This window comes from Triturus cristatus, chromosome 1_2 (genome assembly GCF_964204655.1).
Source record: "Triturus cristatus chromosome 1_2, aTriCri1.1, whole genome shotgun sequence".
Lineage (NCBI taxonomy): Eukaryota > Metazoa > Chordata > Amphibia > Caudata > Salamandridae > Triturus > Triturus cristatus.
In genome coordinates, this window is record NC_140580.1 from 202,784,279 (window position 1) to 202,808,110 (window position 23,832).

Consider the following 23,832-nt stretch of genomic DNA (forward strand, 5'->3'; position numbering starts at 1 on the left):
TCTTGTATAGATTATATATTAATATCCCGTCAATTAATTCCTTCAGTTTCTGCCCCTGCTATTCACAATATTTATATTTCTGATCATGCGCTGATTTCCTGTATTTTACGATATTCCCCTCTCAATAATTGCAAGGTCGATGGCGCATGCCTGCTAATATTGTCCTAAATGAGGAAAATAAACCCAAGCTCTTGTGTGCTCTACATGATTATTTTTCTTTCTACCCTGAAGGTTATACTTCTCTTGTTAATAGATGGGATGCATTTAAAGCGTATATTAGAGGAACGAGAATCTCTATTATGGCTCATAACAACAAATCATTTAATTTCAGGGTCAGAGAACTAGATAAACAAATAGCAATGTATGAACACCTCTTTATCACTTCTCATGACCTAAAATATCAATTTATTTTACAAAAACTCCTTTATGAATTGAACTCCACATTAAGCAATAGAGCTGGCATTCAAATTTCTAATAGCAACGCTAGATTCTGTTTCAATGTTATCGATCTGGAAAACATTTGGCAAATTATTTGCTTGTTGGAAGAGATAAAATTCAAATTAATGCTATTCAAAATTCTAACGGTCAAATTGTTTCCTCTCATAAAGAAATAGTTGAAACATGTATTAATTATTATTCAACTTTATACATCAAGCCTCCGGTTTGTGATATGTTGCATATTGATACTTTTTTAGATATGTGTTGTTTGCCCAGGATTAATCAGTCTGTTTGAGATAAGCTAGATCTGCCAATTACATTAGAAAAAGTGCATTCAGCTATTAAATCCCTTAAGTTGCTTAATTCTCCCGGTCCAGATGGTATTCCTGTTAAATTTTATAAGGAGATTTCTCTTCACCTTTCACCTCATTTACTCAAATTGTTTAATCATTTTGGTAATACAGGTTCGACATCTGGGAACTTTACAGAGGTTTTAATACTAGTTCTCCCAAAACCTACCAATGTCTCAAACTATAGGCCTGTATCCTTAATTAATCAGGATTGTAAACTTTATGCAAAGATTTTAGCAATCAGATAGACCTATGTACTTGATACTATTGTGCATATTGATCAGTCTGGTTTCATGAAAAATAGACATTTGGTACATAATGTAAGGTTACTCTTCCATGCTATGGAAAATGGTCCCTCGTTAATGATGCCAGCTGGTGTTTGAGCATTAGATGCAGAAAAGGCATTTGATAAAGTTAATTAGCAATATCTTTTCAGTACTTTATTTGCTTTTAATTTTGGTTTATTAATGTGATTTCAGATCTTTACTCTGGTCCTACTGCCAAGCTTTTTATTAATGGTCATATTTCTAATACATTTGTCCTTTTTAGAGGTACCAGAAAAAGTTGTACTCCATCACATTTCCTTTTTCTTCTTGATATTAAACATTTGCTAATTGCCATCAGAAATTCAGTGGAAATTGAAGGCATCTTCATAAATAACATTGCTATTAAAATGTCCGCATATGCAGATCTACTCTTGTATATTGGAAATCCTGAATTCTCCATTCAACCTCTCCTAACTCTCATAAATAAGTAATTGCAAACTTCAGTATGTACTCAACAAATATTGAATGTTTGTTTTGTCTCAGATATGCTTCCTAACAAAGAAATAATATGGCAAACGGATAAACTTAAATTACTTGGTATTCTCTTTTCTCACAACATTAAACATTCAATTACATTAAATTGGAATTATATTGTTAACCATATCAAAGAAAAAATTCATAAATGGTCTGCCATACATTTATCTTGTTGGGGGAGATTGATTTCATTAAAATGGTTATTGCCCGCCTCGGAGACTGTGTGTCTCCAAGCCTCTTGTTTGGGGATTGGTGGGGGGAGGACACGGCTCCGGCTGGAACCGTGTGTGGGTGTGAAGGGGAAGGTTGCTGCTGGAGGTTGGCGGGGTGGGGGTGGGGGTTGGGGGAGGAGGGAGGTGGCAGTAAAAATAATTCATGAAGGTTTGCGTATGAGAAACATGAAATTCAATGGTTTTAGGCATACAGCATATGAACACAAGGATACTCGGAAATAGGTGGGGGATAGTGGTATAATTGGTGGCATTCGGCTCTGTTCCCTGAATGTAAGTGGTCTGAATGATTATAGTAAAAGACAACGGGTTGCGAATGAGCTGCGGGCGCTACAGACCGACCTGATATGTATACAGGAAACCCATATACCATGGGCCAAAAGGAAAGTTTTGGCAGAATTAGGCTTGACTGTTTTAGCCTGTACCGAGCAATCAACTACCACACGGGGGGTAGCAATTCTGGCGAAGAATTATATACAAGGGACAGGAAGGGCATTGGCAGACAAGCATGGGAGATGGGCTATAGTAGAATGTAAGATCGGAAGCCAGATCTATACGATATGTTCCATATATGGCTCTAATTTTGATGAGGCCCTCATAATTGAAGGGTTAAATGTTGAGCTGGCATTATGGCCCACCCCATTAATTGTATGTGGTGATCTAAATATACATCTTGAGCCTGGTGTGCTACAAGATTAAAGGAAATCTTATAAAGGGAGGAAACCAAGGGTGTTTAAGGCTTTACAGTCGCTGTTGGTGGATCATGGATTGGTGGACACCTGGGCCATGCTGAGAGGCATGGATCCAGGGTATTATTTTTATTCCCATCCACATAAGAAATTAGTAAGGCTTGATTACTTTTTTGTATTGGGTCTTTTGCTTTTAGGGGCCAAAATACAGGTGTATCCACGGGTGTCCTCAGACCATGGACCCTTAGTGCTGAATCTGAGAATGTCTACGACTGGGATCAGGCCGCGTTCTTATTCATTCGATAAGAAATGATTATTGGATTAAAGCTATGTGATACATATGCAGACATGGGTCGAGCAATTTTTTTCCATGAACCGCAATACAGCAGGGACCGGGTGTGTATGGGATGCTTTTAAAGCAAGGTTTAGGGGAGAGAACCTTAGCTTCGGCCTATATAAGCAAAAGAAAATACGAGAGGTATTACAGGGATTATATGCTTTTTTAATGGTAGCAAAAACTTATGCATGGTATACATGCGGGTCTGGAGATTGCAGACCTCCAAACGGAAGTAGCTGGGGGTAAAGCAAAAATAAATTTATATTGGAGCAAAGAGATAGCTACGAAATATTTTATTAACACAAAATTAAATTATGAATATGGGGAAGCATCTGGACGCTGCCTGGCGTAGAGGTTTAGATCTAAAGAAGCATCTCAGAGGATTTGCTCTATGGTAGATTCACGGGGGAAAATAGTAGAAACCGATGCTGGGATTTTAAAGGTGTTCCAGGATTTCTACGAGGCACTATACGCTAGTGAGGGTTATGATCCCCAGGTAGGGGAAGCCCTGTTACAGAATTGTTGTAATCATTTGGACACGCAAGAGGCAGAATTGTTAGAAGCCCCTATCACTATGGAGGAACTGGAAAGAGCTATTAATGGTTTAGCTATGAGCAAAGCAGCAGGGCCCGACAAACTCCCATTGGAAGTTTATAAAACCTTTTTTGGAGTTTTAAAGACCGATTTGTTAGTCACTGTTCAACAGGCCCAAACTGGAGCTGCCCCCCCTATCATGGGATGGGGCTAGCATTATAGTTTTCAGGAAAAAAGACAAACCGGCTGATCAACCTGGCTCATATCGGCCAATATTGCTTTTAAATGCAGATGGCAAAATCTATGCCAAGATCTTAGCGACCCGGTTGGCCGAAGTAATAACCCCGTTAGTGCCATTGCGGCAACATGGATTTATCCCTGAGAGGGGGACAACCATTCATATTAATAGGGTTGTAACCATGTTAGATATAGCTAGCACAGCGGGGAGTGAACTTAGCTTGATACTGTTAGACGCCGAAAAGGCCTTCGACCGGGTAGCTTGGGAATTTTTATGGGCTATGTTGCGCTACGTAGGTTTTAAACAGAACTTTATCACTGCTATACAAGCTTTATATCGTCGCGCATCAACTAAAGCCTGTATTATGTGTCTTGAATCAACCCCAGTATACATCTCGCGGGGAACTAGGCAGGGATGTCCCTGCTCTCCCCTGTTGTTTTCATTGTATATAGAGCCGTTTTTAAAAATGTTAGAACAAAGTGCAGGGATAGAGTCTGTAATATGGAAGCAGGAGCGTTATCATGTGTTTGCGTATGCAGACGATGTTGCAGTGGTAACCCCCGAATCCTACAACAGCCGTGCCAGAAATTGAACGGTTGGCACTAGAGTTTGGGGCTGCCTCAGGATACAAACTTAATGTGGCAAAAACACAGATTCTATGCTCTAACACTGTTGCATTTGAAGACCCGCTTGCTGTGAGTGAGGTAACATACCTGGGTGTCAAGCTAAGGACCTGCTTAAAACCACTGGTCGAGGTTAATTGGAGTAGCATTTTAAGCGGTGTACTGAAGCAATTATTGATAATAAAAGAAAATGGAGTTATATTGTTAACAATATCAAAGAAAAAATTCATAAATGGTGTGCCTTACATTTATCTTGGTGGGGGAAAATTGATTTCATTAAAATGGTTATTGCCCGCCAAAGAATGTATCTTCTTTCTATGGTACCTGTTCAATTTCCTCTTCATTTTTATAAATATTTTGATAAACGAATTTCTAAGTTTATTTGGAATAATAAACCTCCTCATATAAGTTATAATAAATTTAAAACGACTAAGATCAATGGGGGTGTTGGGTTACCTAATCTCCTTACGTATCATAAAGCGTTTATTTTAAAAAAAAGTTCTCTTTGGTTTCAATTTTCACAGACTTCTAATTCGCCTTCATGACTTCTTGTGGCACAACGTTTGATTTCGCCATTTCCTCTCCCTGCTCTTACTACTATGGCTAATTCATCTACCTTGGTAAAGAGATCTGCAATATAAACATCTATTAAACTGATATTGCATGATTTGGATATGATTTTCCAATCTTCGAATTCACATGCATTAAGTTTATCATTATGGTATAATCCTTTCATAAAATTAGCTAAACACCCTAAATTTTGGCAATCTTGGTTTAAAGCTGGTAATTTTTCATTAAAAGATATTTATGATAGTAATGCTTTTTCGACTTGTGATGAATTACGACAAAAATTCTCTTTGCTGTTGTCAGATATTTCTAAATATGAGATTTTATGTAATTCAATGCTTGATTCACTTCCAATCGATTTTTCTCAACAGGTTACTTCGGATTTAGGCATTTTTATTCACACAGTTGGTTAATCACATGCAGTGTCTTAGCTTTATAAAAAAATTGATTAATTCAACAGGCAACAATATTAACTTTTTCTCATTATTTTTGAACGCCAAATTAAATTTATGAATACTGCAAGACACTTGGAAAAAATGTGGTTAAACAGTGTCTCTGGATGGTTACCTGTCTCTCGTTACCAAACAAAGTCATTTATACTATTTAATTGTATGTGGTCACCTTTAAGATTATTTAATGCAAAACGTTTAGATTCTGCTGTTAGTATTGTAATATGAATATAAGCTCTTTGTGCCATATGCTTTATGAATGCAGTAGTATTGAAAAATGTGGGTTGAGGTTTGGAGCATCATTAGAAAAATATTTCCGATCACAGATAAATTGTCATTTGACATAGTGATATGTAAATCGTCCTTACTTTCAATGGCAATGTCTGTCATTTATAGTAAACTGTTTGATTTTTTAATTTCTGCAGCTTTAAAATTAATTAGTACTAATCTGTACATGCTTTGTGGCCCTGGATAATATTTACCAGAAAATTAGCTAGAGTGACTTTGTTGGGTGTCATTCATAATACTCCTCATTATCATTTATTTTAGGAGCCTATAATTATATAGCTTTACATTATTGAAAATTTTTCAATAGTCCTGTTTATAATAGTTTCATCTTTGCATTGATTGATTCACTTTAGTAGCTCTATTTTGTTATAGTTGAACTGTTATTCTAATGTATTCCCCTTTTTTGTTTCCCTTTTTCTTTTATTACACTTTTTTCCCATTTGAAAATGTATGGGTACATTATTGACTTCATGTTCTCTTATATTACATTTGATATTGTTATTAGCTTTGTTTTTCTATGATGTACAATTCTCTGTATCTTTATTTTGTGCTTTTTTTGTATGGTCTTTTATTTCCTACCAAAATTCGATAAAATATCTTTAAACAAAAAATTAAAATTCCATTCTTTCACTCCGACTCCGTGCGTGCATTTAATTTTCATTTATTTCATCTTTCCTGTAGTGTCGCGGTCTAGTTGACGCGCTCTACGTATTCAAGCATGGGCGTGTGGCGGCCATATTGGACGCAACCGCGCATGCGCGAGATACGGCGCGATAGGGCGCAAAAGCATTAGAGCGTTCGGAGCGGTTTGCCCGGCGCTCTCTCGTTACAGGGAATCTTGTATGAATAAATACTTGAGGACAACGCCTGCAGGTCTCCTGAGTATCATTGGGGGAGAGTTACAAGCATTACAGTGGCGACGAGGGTGGGATGCCCCAAAACCAGGAGGATACACCCATCGAAGAAGAGAACAAACCAATAGACAGACAGGAGGACCGGAAAAGGCGACAAGGCAAGCCAACCCACACCAGTAAGTGCACCCAGAAGACCGTAGGGGGGACACTAGGACATCAACGAGAGAGCGCCGCAGCGACAGACTGAAGCCAGAGGGAAACACTGGGAAAAATAAAGAAAAGTGCAGGACACTTGAACAAACACGCAACATAGTAAGCCGGGGAGGCGGAACCAGCACACTAGGAATTCCCAGAGTCGAGGCACGACACAATTGAGGCCCTGGCGGAACCCGGAAGGAATAGCGCAGAGGGCACGGAAGCAGCCCGGGCGACCCGAGAAGGAGACGAAGGGGCGGTAGCACAAGGCAATCTGAGGAACCAGGTGGAAGAACACAGGGGACGTGCCGAAATGTGCGCACAGGCATCGTCACTCACGACACCAATCCCGTTCCTGCCGAGGCCTGGGGAGCCTCAAATGAAATGGGAAGACTGGAGGGAATACTTCAAAAATTACCTAGAGGCACTGGAAGACGAGAACGGAGAAGAGTTTCCCAGTAGTAGGAGGAAAAGGATACTCTTACACAATCTAGGACCAGAAGGCATAAGAGTATTTAAGACCTTAGTACCTGCCACCCGACCCCCAGCAGATGACGATGTGTTTAAACACGCCATTGAAGACTTGGATAACCACTATCGCCCCGCAGTGTGCACGTCCATTGATCGCTACAACTTCCAACAAAGAAAACAGGAAACGGGGGAAACATTAGACGACTATGTCGCAGCATTACGGAAACTAGCAATAACATATAAATTCGGAGTACTGCACGATGAATTTATAAAGGACCAAATAGTAATGCATACCACGAACAAGACTGTGCAAGACAAACTGTGGGCGAACGGAGATGCCACACTTAAAGACGTGATAGCCATGGTAAAAAGAGACGAACTGTCAAAGCGATGCGCAGAAGCGGCGAAGAGAGAACAAATCCAGAGACCTACGATCAATAAAGTAGAAGACGCCGACCAATACGGAAAAGGCAAAATGGCGCAGGGAGAGCACAAAGGAATGAACAAATGGAAAGGGAAACAAGGACAAACAGGGAAACTGGACAAGGAAGGCACATCAAAGTGCTACAGGTGCGGCAGTCAAAACCACACGGCCCAGGATAAACGATGTCCCGCTTTCAGAGCAAAGTGCGCGTTTTGCGGCCTAATAGGCCACTAGGAGAAGGTTTGCCGAAGGAAGTGGAAGAAGCGCACAGTGAAATATGTGGCGCAGGACCAAGACGAGGAAGAAGAACCGGAGGAAGAAGACAACGTACTCTGCGTGGAAGGCCAAGTGTTAGGTATTGACTGTAGACGTTCACGCAAACCCCAGTGTGACATATTAATAGGAGGAGTAGGAATCACCATAGTGGCGGACTCTGGGTCCCCATACACTATTGTCCAAAGGTCCGTGTGGGAAGAGAAATTTGAGCCCGTATTAGCCCGCAACTGGAACCTCCCGATATACGACCTGTTACATACACGGGCGAACCCAATCCGATGGTGGGGTTCCGAAGCCTACGCTTCCAATTAAAAGATACGGCGCGAAAGCATTAGAGCGTTCGGAGCGGTTTGCCCGGCGCTCTCTCGTTACAGGGAATCTTGTATGAATAAATACTTGAGGACAACGCTTGCAGGTCTCCTGAGTATCATTGGGGGAGAGTTACAAGCATTACATTTCCTTCATTGTACTACCTAAGATTTGCCTCCTGTCTCTTCTTGTGCAGCAGTGACTCCAGTATTAGAGAAACGTCAGGTAATGTACAGCCTGAGCTCAGTTTGTTATCCCATGAAATCGTGTATCCCGCACTCAGCCCGAGCAGAGATCGACTGCTTCTGTCTGATCCTGCTCGAGCTGAGTTTTTTCTCCGAAGACAGCTGTAGAGCAGGGAATACCAGATATTACACAACACCGGCACTGCACCTATGCTTCAATCTTCATGGCCCACCCAGTCTAAAAAGTCTGGAGCGGGGACGCCTTTCAAATGTTAGAATGCATGGCCGCAGTCGAGCTTGAATACAAATCCAATAGATGAGTTTCTTATGTTAGGTTTACAGGTTCATATCTTTTACTCTGGATGGGGGCTAATCCTCTTCCACGTTGTGAAGCCCCCGAGCTATCTATCCCGGGCATTATACAATTCTCCAAATCAGAAGAACCACGCGCACTACCACACTTCCTGATTCCTAAACTGTAGGGCCCCACCCACATTCCCATCATCCCCTTCGTTTCCGCGTCGCATGACTTCCACTTCCCAAGCTCCTCCCGTGGGTGGATCGCGAGCCGCCCACGATCCTTTCCATTAGTAAACTCAATGCAAACACAATGAGACAAACTGGGACTGCTATCGGACAGAGTCTGAGAGCACGCAGCCCCATGTTTACGGCCAGGGAGGAAAACAACTGCAAAGTACGGCAACCAGTAAGTAGTGGAAACAAAACATGAAACACCATGCATCCAGGGCAGCCCTGAAGTGTACGCTTTCTCATTAGCATCTTCATATAAACAAGATGACTCGTAGATACTTGTATGAGAATCCGAATCGGTATTGTCTGCATTTTTTCATGCGTTCCTCCCAAACGCAATATTCTCCCCTTTAATTGGATCTGTTAATTGACATCAGCTACCCGATCCTTGTTTTAAAACTTAAATCCAGTTTATAAAAATATTAGTTTGACTTTTGTAATGTAATTTGTGGTCATGTAAACGCTCAAATACATTTGGATCGAGTTCTCGCTATATAAAACTGGAAAAAAACAAGTATGTTATTTCATAATGGCCAAGCTCATTTAAAATCAATGTTCTAAAGCAATCTACTCATTCGTGACTTTGTGACTTTTAGAAGCTCCTTGAATCAGTTCAAGTTGTAGATTTAGTGCAAGTTTTATGACATGCTCGCTCACTGCTCTAATTACAAAGCTGTTTTATTTTTATATCACTCACTACGCCTGACGAGGCGTTGAAGCATTTTATAGTAATCTCACATCCCCAGAATGTGGTTTGAAGATGGCTATTTGTATCTTCACTTCTTATGTTGAAATCAGTGAAACGTCTTAAATAATGCACGTTTAATCTTTGGTCTTTTTTGCCATTTATTGCATTTCATAGTATTGCAGCATTTATATAGCACTTACTATCCCTTTGCAGGATGATAAAACTCTTTCCTACATGGGGAGCATACTTCACCATTTGGTGTGTGTGATTGGACGATGCTGTATTTGTTATGATCTTTGTGGAAAGTGTTTCTATGTCGTGAGTGATAACCACCAGGTGCGTTTTCCGTGTTATGGGACCAGCGCATAGCAGTGTGTTGGATGATGGAAAGTGTGAGACAGTTAAGCGTTTTGTAGTTTTCAGTATTCTGTTAGCTTTGAACATTTCTGCAGTTTCTTTACGAGATTTCATATGACCTCGTCTGCTTAGTTGGTTACTGCATTCAGTGGTTCAATCTGACGTTTTGTGTATAGTTGTTACACAGAGCTGGCATTATTGGAGGGAGAGAGAAGTGGAGAGAACTGTTGGGTATGGCATTTTTGTTATTATCATCCCATATCTGAGTGTCTATGTGAGATGTAAAGAAGTGCTCAGATTGTATAGATATTTGGGACCTGCAGAGGACTAAAGTCCTTCAAAAATGGCCAGTACTGTGTGACAGATCTCTTCAGTTATTCCATACCTGTTAATTTGGTAGTTTGTGATTTTTGGCTGTACGGTGCTGGTGATGGATGTAAAGTTGTGCGCTCAAGGCGCACATACTAAAGTAATGAATGATACAGACATATTATTCTGGTGGGTGCAAATGGCCCAGGGCACAAGTGCCCAGCCCCTTTTTTTGGCAGGTTCACCTGAATAGTGACACCTGTGTTAGACGGGTGTGGGGTGGGGTGAGACACTGCCTCTATGGAGGGGCTGCTGCACAATGTGTCCTGCAGGACACAACATTACTTCCAAAAGAAACAACAAGTCCAACACTTGGAAACAAAACACCAACAAACTGGATACCGTATGGTCCATCAGTCTCTAGAGTCATTCATCAGGACAGCAGTAGACATATGGGCTGATGACACGAGCTGCAACAGCACATCTTTGCTTGCATACATAATTTAACCTGAGTGGTTCAGGACACGAAAGCTGTCACAAAGACATCCGGGACCTGGCTGGTCGAGGTCACGTCCCTTGTGTGGAGTTGGCCCACAATGCTGATTCTCCAGATGCTTTGTGGTTCGTGTCAGCAGTTCAAAAACAGGGTATGTCTGGATCGTTGTCGGAGTCCACTGCGAAGCATCCATCATGAAGCATACTTTGGTGATATTGCTTGGCTCGTTGAACACAACTGCAACCTTTTGAGGTCTCTGCTGCACGGTCTTATCACCTCCTGGTATGTGGTGGGACAGTGTCACGTCCATCTCTCGCGCTTGTGGAGGCCCCTTGGGTGGGTTACCACGGGACTTTGTGTGGTCTGCTATGGGGCTGCAAGTGTGCCGCGTCTAATCTGCTGCAAAACCGCAGAAAAGCTACTTCCTAGTTGCTCATGCAGCAGATGTGATAGCTGGGTCTTGGTCAAGACTCGCTCTCGCCACTAAGATCAGTGTACAGGCAGAGTGAGCAGGTAGTCACTTCTTTACTGACTCTTCTGCGTGCCTCTGGTGCTTATTGTCTGTAGTTCTGATAGCGGTGTTGAACTCCACTTGGGATGCTCAATGCTCCAGGGATGGTAGTGATGACACACAAGACAGGAACTGGCATTGTGGGGTTTCCAGTTGTATAGTATGACTGTATGATAGGTGGTGACAAATTGCCTTGATGGTCATGGACATTTCTTCTTGGGTTGTCGACAAATTGGATTGACGGTGAGCAGGTGCTTACTTTCTTTCTTTGTGGCGGCACCTGTATCCTAAAGCTTGGATACTCTCCGTTGCTGAACCGCTGGTTACAATGGCAGGACAGTTATTATGGAAAGCGTGGGACTGAGACTCAGTTTGTGCATGCTTGCTGCTTACTGTCTAGTCTGTCGCTGGGCTTGGGGCAAAGACTCAGTTTTTGCATGCTATCGGCTTACTCCCAGTTCCCCCCTGGGCTAGGGGCTCACTCCTGGTTCTCCCACTGGGTTTCATGCAGAGACTCTGTTTGCGCATGCTTGTGGCTTACTGCTGGTTCTTCTGCTGTGCTGTTGTTAGGCCATCCCTGTTTCAACTTAGTGGCTTCTTTGTGTGGATAGGTGCATTCCCTCCGTGGCTCGAGTCCTCTCAAGTGCCTTCCAGGCATGGCCACTCTTGATCTTTCCTCCTTCTAGGCTTGGTCAGTCATCGGGTTTCCCAGTGTGAAGCGGTAGGTCACACTTCCTTCTGCTCTCTCTCCTTAGTGCTTCAGTATGCACCTTCTTTCTTGCAGTTGAGACTTCTCGTTGCAACTCTCCTCTCCTGGTCTTAGAGGCATGTACCATCTTCGGATATCGGCCAACAAGGCTTCTCCATGATCGACTGCCGTTGCAGTTCAGCCACTGGCATCTGATATTGGACTCTGGCTTGGTGATGACCAGGGAAGTTAATGATCCAATTCTCCTTTTCTCCTCTGTCTGGCTGTGGTGTGATGGCCATGTGTTTCGTGTTCCGGGACCTTCTTGGAGCACCCACTCCGGGGGTGAATGTGTGCAGGTAGCCCTCTGCCTCAAGGGTCTTCCTGTGCCTGGCCTTCTTCAAGGACCCTCTTGAAGCCCCCTACTCCATGGTGTTCTCTCTTCCGGGATCTCCTTCAGTGAGAAGTAGGTATCTCTGGTCTGCCTCTTTTCTCTAAGTGGCACAGGTGTTGCACCTTGAGGCATCAATGCCATCAGGCATGGTTGGTTGTGTGTGGTATGGTGTGCCTTAAGTGGACCAGGGTCTTGGGTGCAGTGTGCTTCCATCTTTCTTTCATCTGGGCACACTTTCACTAGGTTTCTCTATTCCTGGGGCAAAACTGGTTTCGTAGAGGTTTTGTATTTGTGCTAGTGGAGGCTGTCTGGTGCTGTGGCACCTCAATGGCACAGCATCCTTGGCATGTAGCCCAGCAATTGCTGTGCACTCTCTGGCTGTTCTCTGCCTGCAGCGTCATGCAGGGCTTCTTCTTGTGGGGCATCAGACCTTCCCTTGAGGTTTCTGGGGCCTGGCACTGCCGTCTGTCCTTGGCTGGGTGACATTGTAGGCTTTGCCATTTTGTTTTACCTGTACACCTAGGGCAAATGCCAGACATATTACTGTCCTATCCCCTTGACAGTGTATTTGCTATGGACTGATCCTGGAGAACTGTGTGCATCTATGCTACGATCTTTGTGTTTGTGCAGAGCCCGACTCATTGAGGGGTGGTGGCTTGGTATAACTCATGCTTCCTCTCTGCCAGTGAGTGAACTCTGTGTCTGCCAGCTTGTTGCACCTCAGGCCTTGGTTTAAACCATGGCCTGTTCCTGCAGCCCTGCTTGGAGGCTGCTCACCACTCTTCTCTTTGTGGTTTCTCTGTTTGCTCAGAATGGGAAAATTGAAGTCTTGAAAGTCTGTCCATCAAGGCGGTGTGAGACAATGGGGTTCTGTTGCAGTAACCCTCACTTTTTGCCTGACTTTTGATGCAACTTTGAAAATTGTTGAGCAAATTTTCTGGATGAAAACTTTGATATAGTAGTATATTATTCCTGTCCGTTGATTTCTTGTGCACACTTGTGCTCAATTCCGTTTCCTTTTTCTCAATCTTCACATCCAAAAACGAGATTTATGTCATGCTGATGTTGCTTGTAAACTGTATTCTGCTGTCGATCTGATTCAGTTGTTGGATGTGTAAACTCAGGGTCTTCAAATCACCCTTCCAAATTAAAAATATGCCATCGATATACCGGTTATACATCACTTAATTGTTGTGAAATGAGGGTTCATCCAGTATATTCTCTGCCTCAAATTTAGCCATACAAATATTAGCATAGGCCGTTGCCCAGGCGAATCCTATCGAAGTTCCTGTGAGTTGTTGATAGAATTTGTCATCCCATTGAAAATAACTATGGTAGAGGCAAAAGTGCAACAATTACAATGAACCAACTTTGTGAGCCTTGATGTTGGGTTGTTGTAACAACACCCACTCTACTGCCTCTATACCTTCCTGATGGGGAATTGAAGTATACAGTGACGTCACATCAATTGTGCACAAAATCCAATCTGTCAGCTTCTCAGCTGATAGTTCACTCAATCTGTTTTAAAAATGTGTCGTATCCTCGATGTAGGTGGTCCATGTTTGTACAAATGGTTGTAAAAACGTATCTAAGTACTTGCCTATTGGTTCAAATACCAAATTACATCCTGACACCATTGGTCTAAATGGTGGATTAAGCACACTCTTGTGAACTTTGGGGAGCATATATCGTTGTCGTCTTCTAGGATAAGATGTAATTAAGAAAGATTTTGAGGAAGACGAAATCCATCCATAATCCTCAGCTTTCTTTAATAACACTTTCAGGACGTCTATTATATCGCTGATTGGATCCTTATCAAATTGCACATATATCAATGTATCACTGGCGTGTTCCTCCACCTTTGATAAATAAAGACCGGCCAATTAATCACCTTTATCCGCTGGTTGGAACACTAGATCTGTGTTTGTCGCCAATGTTTGTAGTGTGTTTTTTTTTTCCTTTTTGGTCAAATTCTGTTTGCGTTTGGGTCTGAATTCGAGTTTTTGCAAATCATTTTTGACCAATAATTCGAAGGTTTCCAGTGATTTATGTGATTTTGGTGATAGAAACGTACCTCTAGGTTTAAACTCCATAAACACGCTCTGATTTAAAATACCCTGAGGTGGTATTACGTTCAAGAAAAAGTGTCTCAACCATAATGTTCTCATAAACCTAAAAAGAGATACCTCACTTTCAAGCATATTGGTATTATATGTGCTACAAATTATGTTCCTTTTTCTAGTACATTCAGTTGTTCTTCTGTTAATGTCACCAATGAAATGTTGATTACTAAACTTTGTCTTGACACCGTAAATTCCTTTTTTGCTTTTCTTTTTCCTCTACGTGTTTTCCTTTTGTTTCTGTTACTTTCGATAGTGCAAACTTGTTCGGTAGTTGTCAGGAGTCGTGTCCTGAAGACAAAAAAGACTGACTAGAGGAAGATGCTGTCTCTGTATTTTGTACCACTGATGTTGGTGTTGTCTTCTTCTGCTGAATGCTTGTTATTGTACCTCTCAATGGATCAATATCCTTATCCAATGCAATACTCTCCTTTGAGGAGGTATTAGTTGTTCTTTTAAAATTCCTTCTTTGAGCGTAAACTTCAGCCTGTGTATGTTTCATTAGGCCTATAGTCTATCTATCGTATCTCTTTTGAACATACGCAGTTTACTCTCCTGTATTTCCCTACCACTAGTTTCCAATTTCCTGTTGATCTCCTCTGTGTTTAACCATACATTATCCTCCATTCTTCTTTCCAAGTCTGTTTTTATCATGTGAATTTCCTCTTCCAAGTTCTTTGATTGTGCATGATAGCTCTTCTACTAACAGCAAAATCAAATCCAATGATCATTTATTTAAAATGGACTACCACTTCTCCATAATTTCTATGTTGTATTGAACCTGTACAACATGGGTTTTATTGACAATCGTAGCCCTCGTGGGATCCTTTTTAGGTCTCGCCTATGCAGTGCGCATGCGCTGCATAGGAGAGACCTTTAGTCATCGGCAAAGCTTTGCGGGCAAAAACGTGAACGCGTTGCATTGCTTCCAATGGCAACGTGTGCACGTCTGGCGATTCTCTTGCGGGAGCGAGCGGCGCCATATGGTAGTAATTATTGCGCTCGCTCCCGCAAGGGAAATACTGCCTGCTCTCGGCCGCACTCCCCCCCCACCCCCTACTTGCGTGAGGCGCGCGCGCACTTGTTTCTTATGAATGAACCATCCCCATTCGTTTTTGATGAGCAACAGCATATTAAATACGACCCTGACACTACTGTTCGATGAGCTCCGCGATGACCTTTGTATGGCCTTTGATCTTGCGCCGGTGGCGGCGCTGCCTTCTGACTCACTGGTTTGTAAAGTCAATTTTTGAGCGGCTTCAGTTTCCCTTGACACACCGAGGCCGATGACTAGTTGTGCCCGGGTTTGCAGTTAGCTTTCTGTTGGGCTGGAGCGCTCGCCGCGCTGCTTCTGACAGGAATTCTCAGCCGTAGTGGGACAACCGGGTGTTTTAAGGGTGATTAACATTTGCCCAGGAGGAGTCCAGACGATACCTTTGAGCCCCCGGGGCACCCTTGAGCAGCAGAAACGTGTCTCCTGCTCGATGCCCAGTGCCAGATGGGAATCAAGGAGATGGGACTAGTGCCTAGATCTGCCCATTTTGGAGTCCCTGAACCTCCGTTTGAATTCGAGCCTCGGCGCCTGACATATCATTGTGCTATTCTGGACTTTTATTACAATTCTTGAAAATTGCTTCATCTCGCGGCTCTCAAAAAACCGTGAACTTTAATGCAATTGTGTAGTTACCACCAGGGCTTTAAGTGGGATGAAAAAACTAGGTGGTCTCTCAAAGGGGCGTGGCCAATGTAGTTAAGGGCGTGGCTTAAAAACACATAGGCTAAAAATCTTTGCTTAACATAGTGTGCCGCCCGACATGTATTTTGCTGTTTCTGTCATTGCATCCAGATAAATGATACAACAAGAAACATCATACCTTCAACAAGTCAGGACTATTGGCTTTGTCAATGGTTGTTAGTTGCATATGATAAATAAGCAGCAACTATGGCTTGTATATAATATTGAAAAGCTTCCAATTAAAGCCCTGGTGACACCACAACAATGTTGCTGCTCCTGAGTTTCAAAAAAAGAAGGGAAATCTGGAGAGAAAATGACTCTAAAGGATTTCCCTTCCCCTAAAACGCTCACCTGGCATGACGTCGTGACCTAACTTCTCCAATAATGAGAAGTGAGCAGTGTCAGCACGCGCACATCGATGTGCCTGCTGTCACTGCAGTCTAAAAACAAACGGACCGCATGTGCCATGGCACAAAACAGAGCCCGATAGAGACCCGTTTCGAGGCCCGCTTTAAAAAAAACTGCTGGTGCTCAGCACCGGTGAGACCCGGCCCACTTAAAGCCCTGGTTACCACTTACTGTGTACCATCTTGATCTCCCACCACCATGCGTGATGTACAGCGCTCCGCTGCAACCCAGCTCAGTTCTCTCTTCAAACATACCATATATGTGCATTCATTAATATCGGACGTTCCTGCAAAAATCGACAATTAAACTTTGGTAGAGGGCTTGTGCTACGGGCCAGAACGTAATTATTGACCTTTATTTTCGTTGTGCCCTTGGTTGTTCCCAACCATGATCTGGTTTTGTTTGATGTGATGTTGAAAGATTGTGCTGGTGACTGATATGGCAAAGAGTGGTCTTTGATGGTGTACTAAATGCTGCTGTAGTGAGTTTGTTGTGGTATTAGCTCCTGTAGTAGAGAGAGTTGTGATGGTGTTGCATGCAGGTATATTTTGTGCTGTCTGGCGTAACACATTGTGCTGGATGACGGCATAATGCAATTTTTTTTTGTGTGTAAAACTCCCTGGAGCTACAGAGACCTTCGTACGGAAACCGGGAGTTGAGTGCGGGTATTTTTTTCCTTTATAGTCTTACCTCCCCTCACACACCTTCTTGTGCCAGTGGATAGAGGACTCCCTTCTGCATTGTTGTGCTTGTCACCCTGTCTGTCTGTGGTCCCAGCGACTGAACACCCGGGGGTGACATCCACAAGGCTGTCACCATGAGTCAGTCACAGATATTTGTCTGTCATGTTCAAGACTCGCTGTGGTGTCGGCTGAAGGACACCTGATGCTCCCTTGTCTCACTGCAGCATTTTTCCTTCGTTGACCAGAGACCATTGTAGGAGTAAAGCATGTGAATGAAGTGTAAGGGATTCTGGTGCGTGACCTCTGCGGATGTCCACTGGTAGCCTTTGACTGCTCTTCCCCTGGTCATGCAGTGTGGTTAAGCTCTCCCATTGAAGGCTTGGTACGAGTTTGTTACCGCTTTTGAATTTGTAATCCAAAATTGGGTGCCTCTTTTAGGTCTGGGCTTTGATAGCTGTCAAACTGACCTGATGCATACAATATGCATAGAGTGTGGAGAGGATGTGGGGTAAAAATCAGAGCCGCCGACCTAGGAACTGGGGAACCAAGTTCTAGCCTCAGTGTCTGCCTAACATCTTCTGATTATAAGCAACACACTTGATCTCCCTGTGCCTAAAAAAGGAAAAATAAATGTCCTTTGCTGCTTGGGGCTGTGGCGCCAACCTCTTGATATGGTGGTTGAGCCAAGAATAGAGAGTGACCACAACCCCATCTGTGTCTTTCACAGCTGGTGGGGGAAACCCCGCTCGGCGAGCGAGGAACCAATACTGGCTCCCACTGGCTGTGTCCCAACCAACGACATGCGGAGATTAAAGTGGACCCAAGCAAAGACCAATGCCTCAGCAATGGCTAGCATTGACATTGAACTTTCCGTAATCAACGTGAGACTGGAGGAAGTTCTGAGGGTTAAAGATAATAATGACCAAGCAACCAGATTACACGAGACCTTCTTTGAGGGTCTACGTGGCTTTTTTTTCAAACAATCAAGAAAGGGTAGCAAGCCATCATGCAAGCGATTGAGGTGGTACGACAAGGAATGTAAACGTGCTAGAGTAATTTTGGCACAAGCCCTCTCTAGCGGGAACAAGATATATATTCAACTAGCCAGATCCTCCTACAAGAAGTGTCTCGCCCAAGCAAAAAAAAGATGGGATGAATCGTACTGGCTTGACTTGAAGGAGGCTTGCCATGCCCGGGACACTAGACTGTTCTGGAATGTGATAAAGTGGAACAGAGGTGGCTCGCCTGAAAATCCTTCCAACCATGTTACCCAAGAAGATTGGCTGGGATACTTCAAACCCCAATACGCATGCGACCCTCTTTACAGAAACTCGGGGCTAACCACATACGTTTTTTACTCGACTGGTCCCTTTAGCCCCAAGGATGTTCTAGCTGCCTTGGCCTGTGTAGCCGCTGGGCGGGCCCCAGGCGTGGATGGTGTTCCATCCGATCTTTTTCTTAATAACAAGACCTCCTGGAGCAAGTATATCGCCCAAATAGCGAACGCTGTGACTGCAGGAGCCCCAGTGCCCAAATCCTGGGGGGGTGCCATTATAATCCCAATATATAAAAAGGGTGATAAAACCCTCCCAGGTAATTACAGGCCCATCAGCCTAATCGACACAATCCAAAAAGTCATTGGGAGGATGGTACTGAATGAGGTACTCACTTGGATAGAAGACAATCGGATCCTTTCTAGTTTCCAAGCTGGTTTCCGCAAATTTACCAGCACTGTGGACCAGGTGTTTCGCTTTCAACAATTGCTCTGGAAGGTTGTTACGTTAGGCAAAGGCAGTCTCTATGTCACCTTTGTGGATTTAAGAGCTGCCTTTGACCTCGTCCCCCGAGAGCAACTCTGGAGGGTCCTTGAAAAGCTTGGGCTTCCCTTGGAACTATTGACCTTAATTAGGAGGCTCCACGAGCCTAACTTTGCAAAAATACAATGGGGAGGCCCGGGGGATACAACCCCCGAGTTTCCTGTAGAGCGAGGTGTGCGCCAAGGCTGCGCCATGGCACCCACACTTTTTTCCCTGTACATCAATGGAGTAGTTGATTACATGCTTCAAGTCAACACTGATGCTCCCAAGTTGGCCGGAGCTTCTACTCCAATATTGATGTTTGCCGACGATACTCTCATAGTATCCAAAACCTCGGGTGGCATGCAAAGGGCTCTGTCAATTTTTGAAGTCTTTTGTAAAGACCATGGCTTGGAGGTCAATGTGTCCAAGACTAAACTTATGACATTCAACCCGCACCCAAGTTACAGAATAGGCAAGCTTATAATGAATGGCCAAATTCTCGAGGAGGTAAAAAACTTTGCCTATCTGGGCATACATGTGTCTCAAAATAATAAGTGGAACAGACATCTGGAACTGGCCACGTTGAAACTTACCCAGATTACGGGAATGCTGGTTAACGAGCACAAAAAATCCCTTACTAAGCCGGTTAAACCCGTCCTACAAGTATATGAGGCAAAGGCCCTAAGCTCAGTCCTGTATGGGGCAGAGCTTTGGGGTTTTGACGCTCTATCATCTTTAACAGCCGTCGAAAACAAATTTTTCCGTGGCATAATTGGCCTCCCACAAAGTACGCCTCTGGTCCCATTGCGTTATGACCTAGGTAGAAAGGCCATTAAGGACTTGGCCAAACTTCGTCCGGTCTTATATTGGAGGAGATTATGGATTACACCGGAGCTACGGCCTTACGCAATGGGCATCATGGATGTAATGCAGGCCGATAAGTTCCACAAGATTGGGTGGCTCAGGAACCTCCGTGAATCCTTGATAGATCTGGGAATGGAGGGTCTATGGAACGACCCAGTTGCCGCTGTGTTTCCCGCAAAAAAGCTCCTGAAAACGCTCTACTGGGAACGGGTAAATCATAGGGTGTGGAGTGACTCTACTTCTCCCACGATGACCAGTCGATTTTTAGAGGCAAAGGCCACCCCCCTCTTCGAACCTTACTGGGATCTGATCACCATACCAAGAGACAGGAAACTCTACTTTCAACTCGGAGCAGGCTCCCTCCCACTCAGGGCTCTAACTAGTGGGTGGTCTGGTGTAAGCGCAGGTACCTGCCCTGTCTGTGGTGTTAAAGAAGAAACCATCGCCCACTTCGTGTTTGTTTGCCCTGTATACGCTAACCCCAGACGATTCTGGCTTTCACCTTTATGTAAATTACTGGGCACAAGGAGCTCTGCTGTAGCTATTAGAGTCTTATGTACAAGCACTTTACCTGTCCACTCAATTGCTCTAGCCAAATACTTGGGCTGGGCATGGTCTCTAAGACGTAACGCCATCCGGGGTACTGAGGAGGCACACTCGTAGGGCCCCAACTACTGAAGTTATTTGCAAAAAGTTTTTGCTCTACTCATTGTTTTTATCATGTATCTGTATTGTAGTTCATCTTAAGTCTGCTTTAATGTTTAATTCTCTTCTTAAATTTTAAAATTTAATTATTTATTGAAAGATTTTATATATTTCTAGTGAATGGGATTTTTTATAATTCTGTTTTATGTACATGTTTGTGTCTTGTATGAATTATTTTTTAATTCGAATAAAGACTATGATGATGATGATGATGATGATGATGAAAAATAAATGTGTTCTTCTTTAATGTAACTGGTGCTCATGTAAAGTGCTCTAATATCTTTGTGTCACATTACTGCTATATGAAAATGCAATAAAAGGGCTTTGGGTCTGCCTGTTTCAATGTTGGCTTTCTTCAACCAGCCTCTCTCAGCCATTGGCCTGAAACTTTGAGAATTACATCTTGGCTCAGCCTAGTTAAGTGTCCATCTCTCAGGTAATGCTGTTGGCTGTTTGGGTGCATCTTTCTGCCTCCACTAGAGCTCTTCAATTGAACTGCAGAAAGGACAACTTTACAACTATAGCCCACTCTGTATATTTCTGCTGATTCCTTCTGTGTTTTTCCCTCTAATTTGCTAATTCTGCATGCATTGTAACACTAAACCCAAACCTTTTGGCTTTTCCAGTGCCTATTAACCCTGGAACTAGTGGTCTTTGGAGAATGGTGGTTTGTGTTGCTTGTTAACGCACATATCCCAGCCCAAGAGGGAACTCCGAAGAGGCACTTTAGGCGGCCTCAACCGGATTTGGATTGAAATGCTCTTCCTTGAGTAATGCAATCCCGCTCCATACCGTCCCAGTGTAAATGTTTTCTATTTGAGCGTGACTTAAATTAGCTTGTTCTCTCTTCAGAATGTTCTGATGTTGGTTGTAGCTTTCTAACAACTGCCCCCTCTGTTGAATGTGTTTTTGATCACATTTCTGTGTAAGGGGTCACAGTATGAAAGTAAGTGGGAATGTTTTTTTGGGGGGAGTTTTTTTTATATAGCGCAAACTAGACCCTAAGGTATCAGAGCTGCCGAGACTCGAACCCGGTTCCCCAGCTTCGAGGTCAACCGCCCTAGCTGTTAGGCCACATTCCCTCTCCCTTGTTTGAGATCATTCTCAGTTACTATGGTTGGCGGGGGATCTGGAAGCCAGTGTTCTCGTTCATGTTTGCCTGCCATCCTTTCTCATTTGATGGAAGTGGCGAGCTCTGAACAGCTTGTAGCCGCGTTTTATACCAGCTGTAAGCAAGGGAATCCACGTGTGCCAGACCTTCGTTTCTGGAACATGCACTGCTGCTGCTAGAGGCATGCTGTGCCCCATTCTTGCATAGCAGACACTGTTCTGTAGGGCAAGGTTATCTTGACTATGCATATTTGAGAGGTGGTGGAAACCTAGCTTTTTACCTGTCTGTGTTGGTCTACTCTTTGAGGCCTGGATTTTTAAGAGGATTTTAACAGAAATTACACCACTGAAGATTAAAAACTAGAGACATACAATGAAGCCATGCATATAATATACTCCCATGGTCTGTTGCGAAGAGAAGAGCACTTTCCTGAATGATTTTATCTCATCTGCCATATTTATAGCTCGATCAATGGTGTCCAACAGAGGTTTAGTATGGCCGTATCTATGCCAAATGTTTAGGAAGACCATTTGCTTTACATAATGAACAGTTATGGCAAAACAAGATGAGATAGAACAAAGTAAAAGCTCCAAAACTAGCGCTCGCACCCTACCAGTGCATCTATCTGTACCAGACAGAAATAAGGAATGAGCTTAATGACCTACATAACTAAGTAATTCTGTTAAGCCTGTGAAAGCCCTGAGCTTCCAGAGCAAGACAGGGGCATGTTGTCTGTAATCGAGAATATGTAACTTGCCACAGACAATTAAAAGATAACGATGAGCAGCATTAACTGTATTAAATCTAACATTGAATGTTTTCTGTCGACAGCTAAAGAGACTGCCGACTTTCCATGCGAGATCCATATAGATTCATTTTGTGTAAATAATATCTTCTTGGGATATCGTAAAAAACATGGCATGGATTCTGTGGCAGAACACTGTACAAGGAAGGATCTGTGACTTTTCAGCATGTGCTTCCTCATCTACGCATAGCTACACAGTGATGCTGTAGTAACAGCTCTTCGGTCAGGGGCTGAGGTGCTCACCATCATCTCATCCTTTGTGGCTCGCCTACAATAACAATTGAGGATAAATCCATTTGGACATTGAGCTTACTGGGGTAGTATTGTGTTAAATACCTGCTTAGTGGACATGCGCAGTCCTCATTAGTGTGCTCTGTGCACTAAATTGCAATGCTATGTGCACGCTACCCCACTCAAACCACCACCTCCACCAGGACCGTCTCTCCTCATTTTCTCAGTCCTCCTCCTTGAATTCTCCCTCTCAAGTTCTTCTCCTTGGATCATCTTCCACCTCGCGTTATCCTCCTCCTTGCATTTTCCCCTTCAAATTCTCCTCCTCGAATCCTCTTGCTCTTCCTCTTCCTCCTCCAATGCGCCCCTACTCCATTGAAAACCTACCAGAATTTCTAGTTTAAAAAGGCTTATCTCGTACTTAAAGAGCAAATGATGTCTTCTAGTCCTTTACCTGCTGGAATGAGTATGCCAGGAAGACAGTTCAATGATCTAGCAGATGCCTGTTGGGATATATACAGTACTGAGTGCTGTATGTTCTAACGATCTGTGGCTGCTAGTTCGGTCACTCTTCTCGAAGTCCTGTTTCCTGCGCATGCAGAAAGGGTTGGGTCTTTGTTTGCTTTTCTTGTTTTTGAGACTTGGGTGTCTTTGTGGTTTAGCTCCGAAGGCGCCTACCCCCCTTTCTCCGGGACATCTTGTATTCGCCTGAGCAGATTTCCCAGCGAAGGATGAGCTGGTCCCCTGGTGAAGTGTTCACAAGCACACACTGCTTTGTAGCCACGAGCCTGGGGAGCTGGTTTCCAGAGCAAGGTGCAGTCATGTTGTGGCTGATCAAGCTTGCTCTGATTCTTCCCCTAGTGCTTCACATATGCGTTGGTGTGCTTCTTGTTTACCGTTGGTGCTTGTCCCATGACTAGCAGAATGTGAAAAGGGAGCGACTCCACCAGTTTTACATCCAGCACCTTAGCATGGGTGATAGTTTATTTGCTGCACCTGTCAATCCTTAGACAACTGCACCGCACATCACTTGTTTTTTTGAGGATAGCAGCTCCCTCACCACTCGGGTCATCCATTGTCCCGGCTCATAGATTCCTGGCATTCAAGGCCGCACCAAGACCGGAAGAAAACGGCTTCTTG

At 43.5% G+C, this 23,832-nt stretch overlaps 1 protein-coding gene across 1 annotated transcript in view; it reads left to right on the forward strand.

Moving 5' to 3' along the window:
* The first annotated feature begins 8,772 nt into the window (after positions 1 to 8,772).
* The window catches only part of SLC29A3 (solute carrier family 29 member 3), a 271,683-nt gene continuing 256,623 nt past the window's right edge, over positions 8,773 to 23,832 (forward strand). Inside the window, exon 1 of the mRNA XM_085603462.1 lies at positions 8,773 to 8,963. Within this exon, the coding sequence (XP_085459588.1) occupies position 8,963 (1 nt within the window). The 5' untranslated portion in view covers positions 8,773 to 8,962. The remainder of the gene's footprint in view (positions 8,964 to 23,832) is intronic.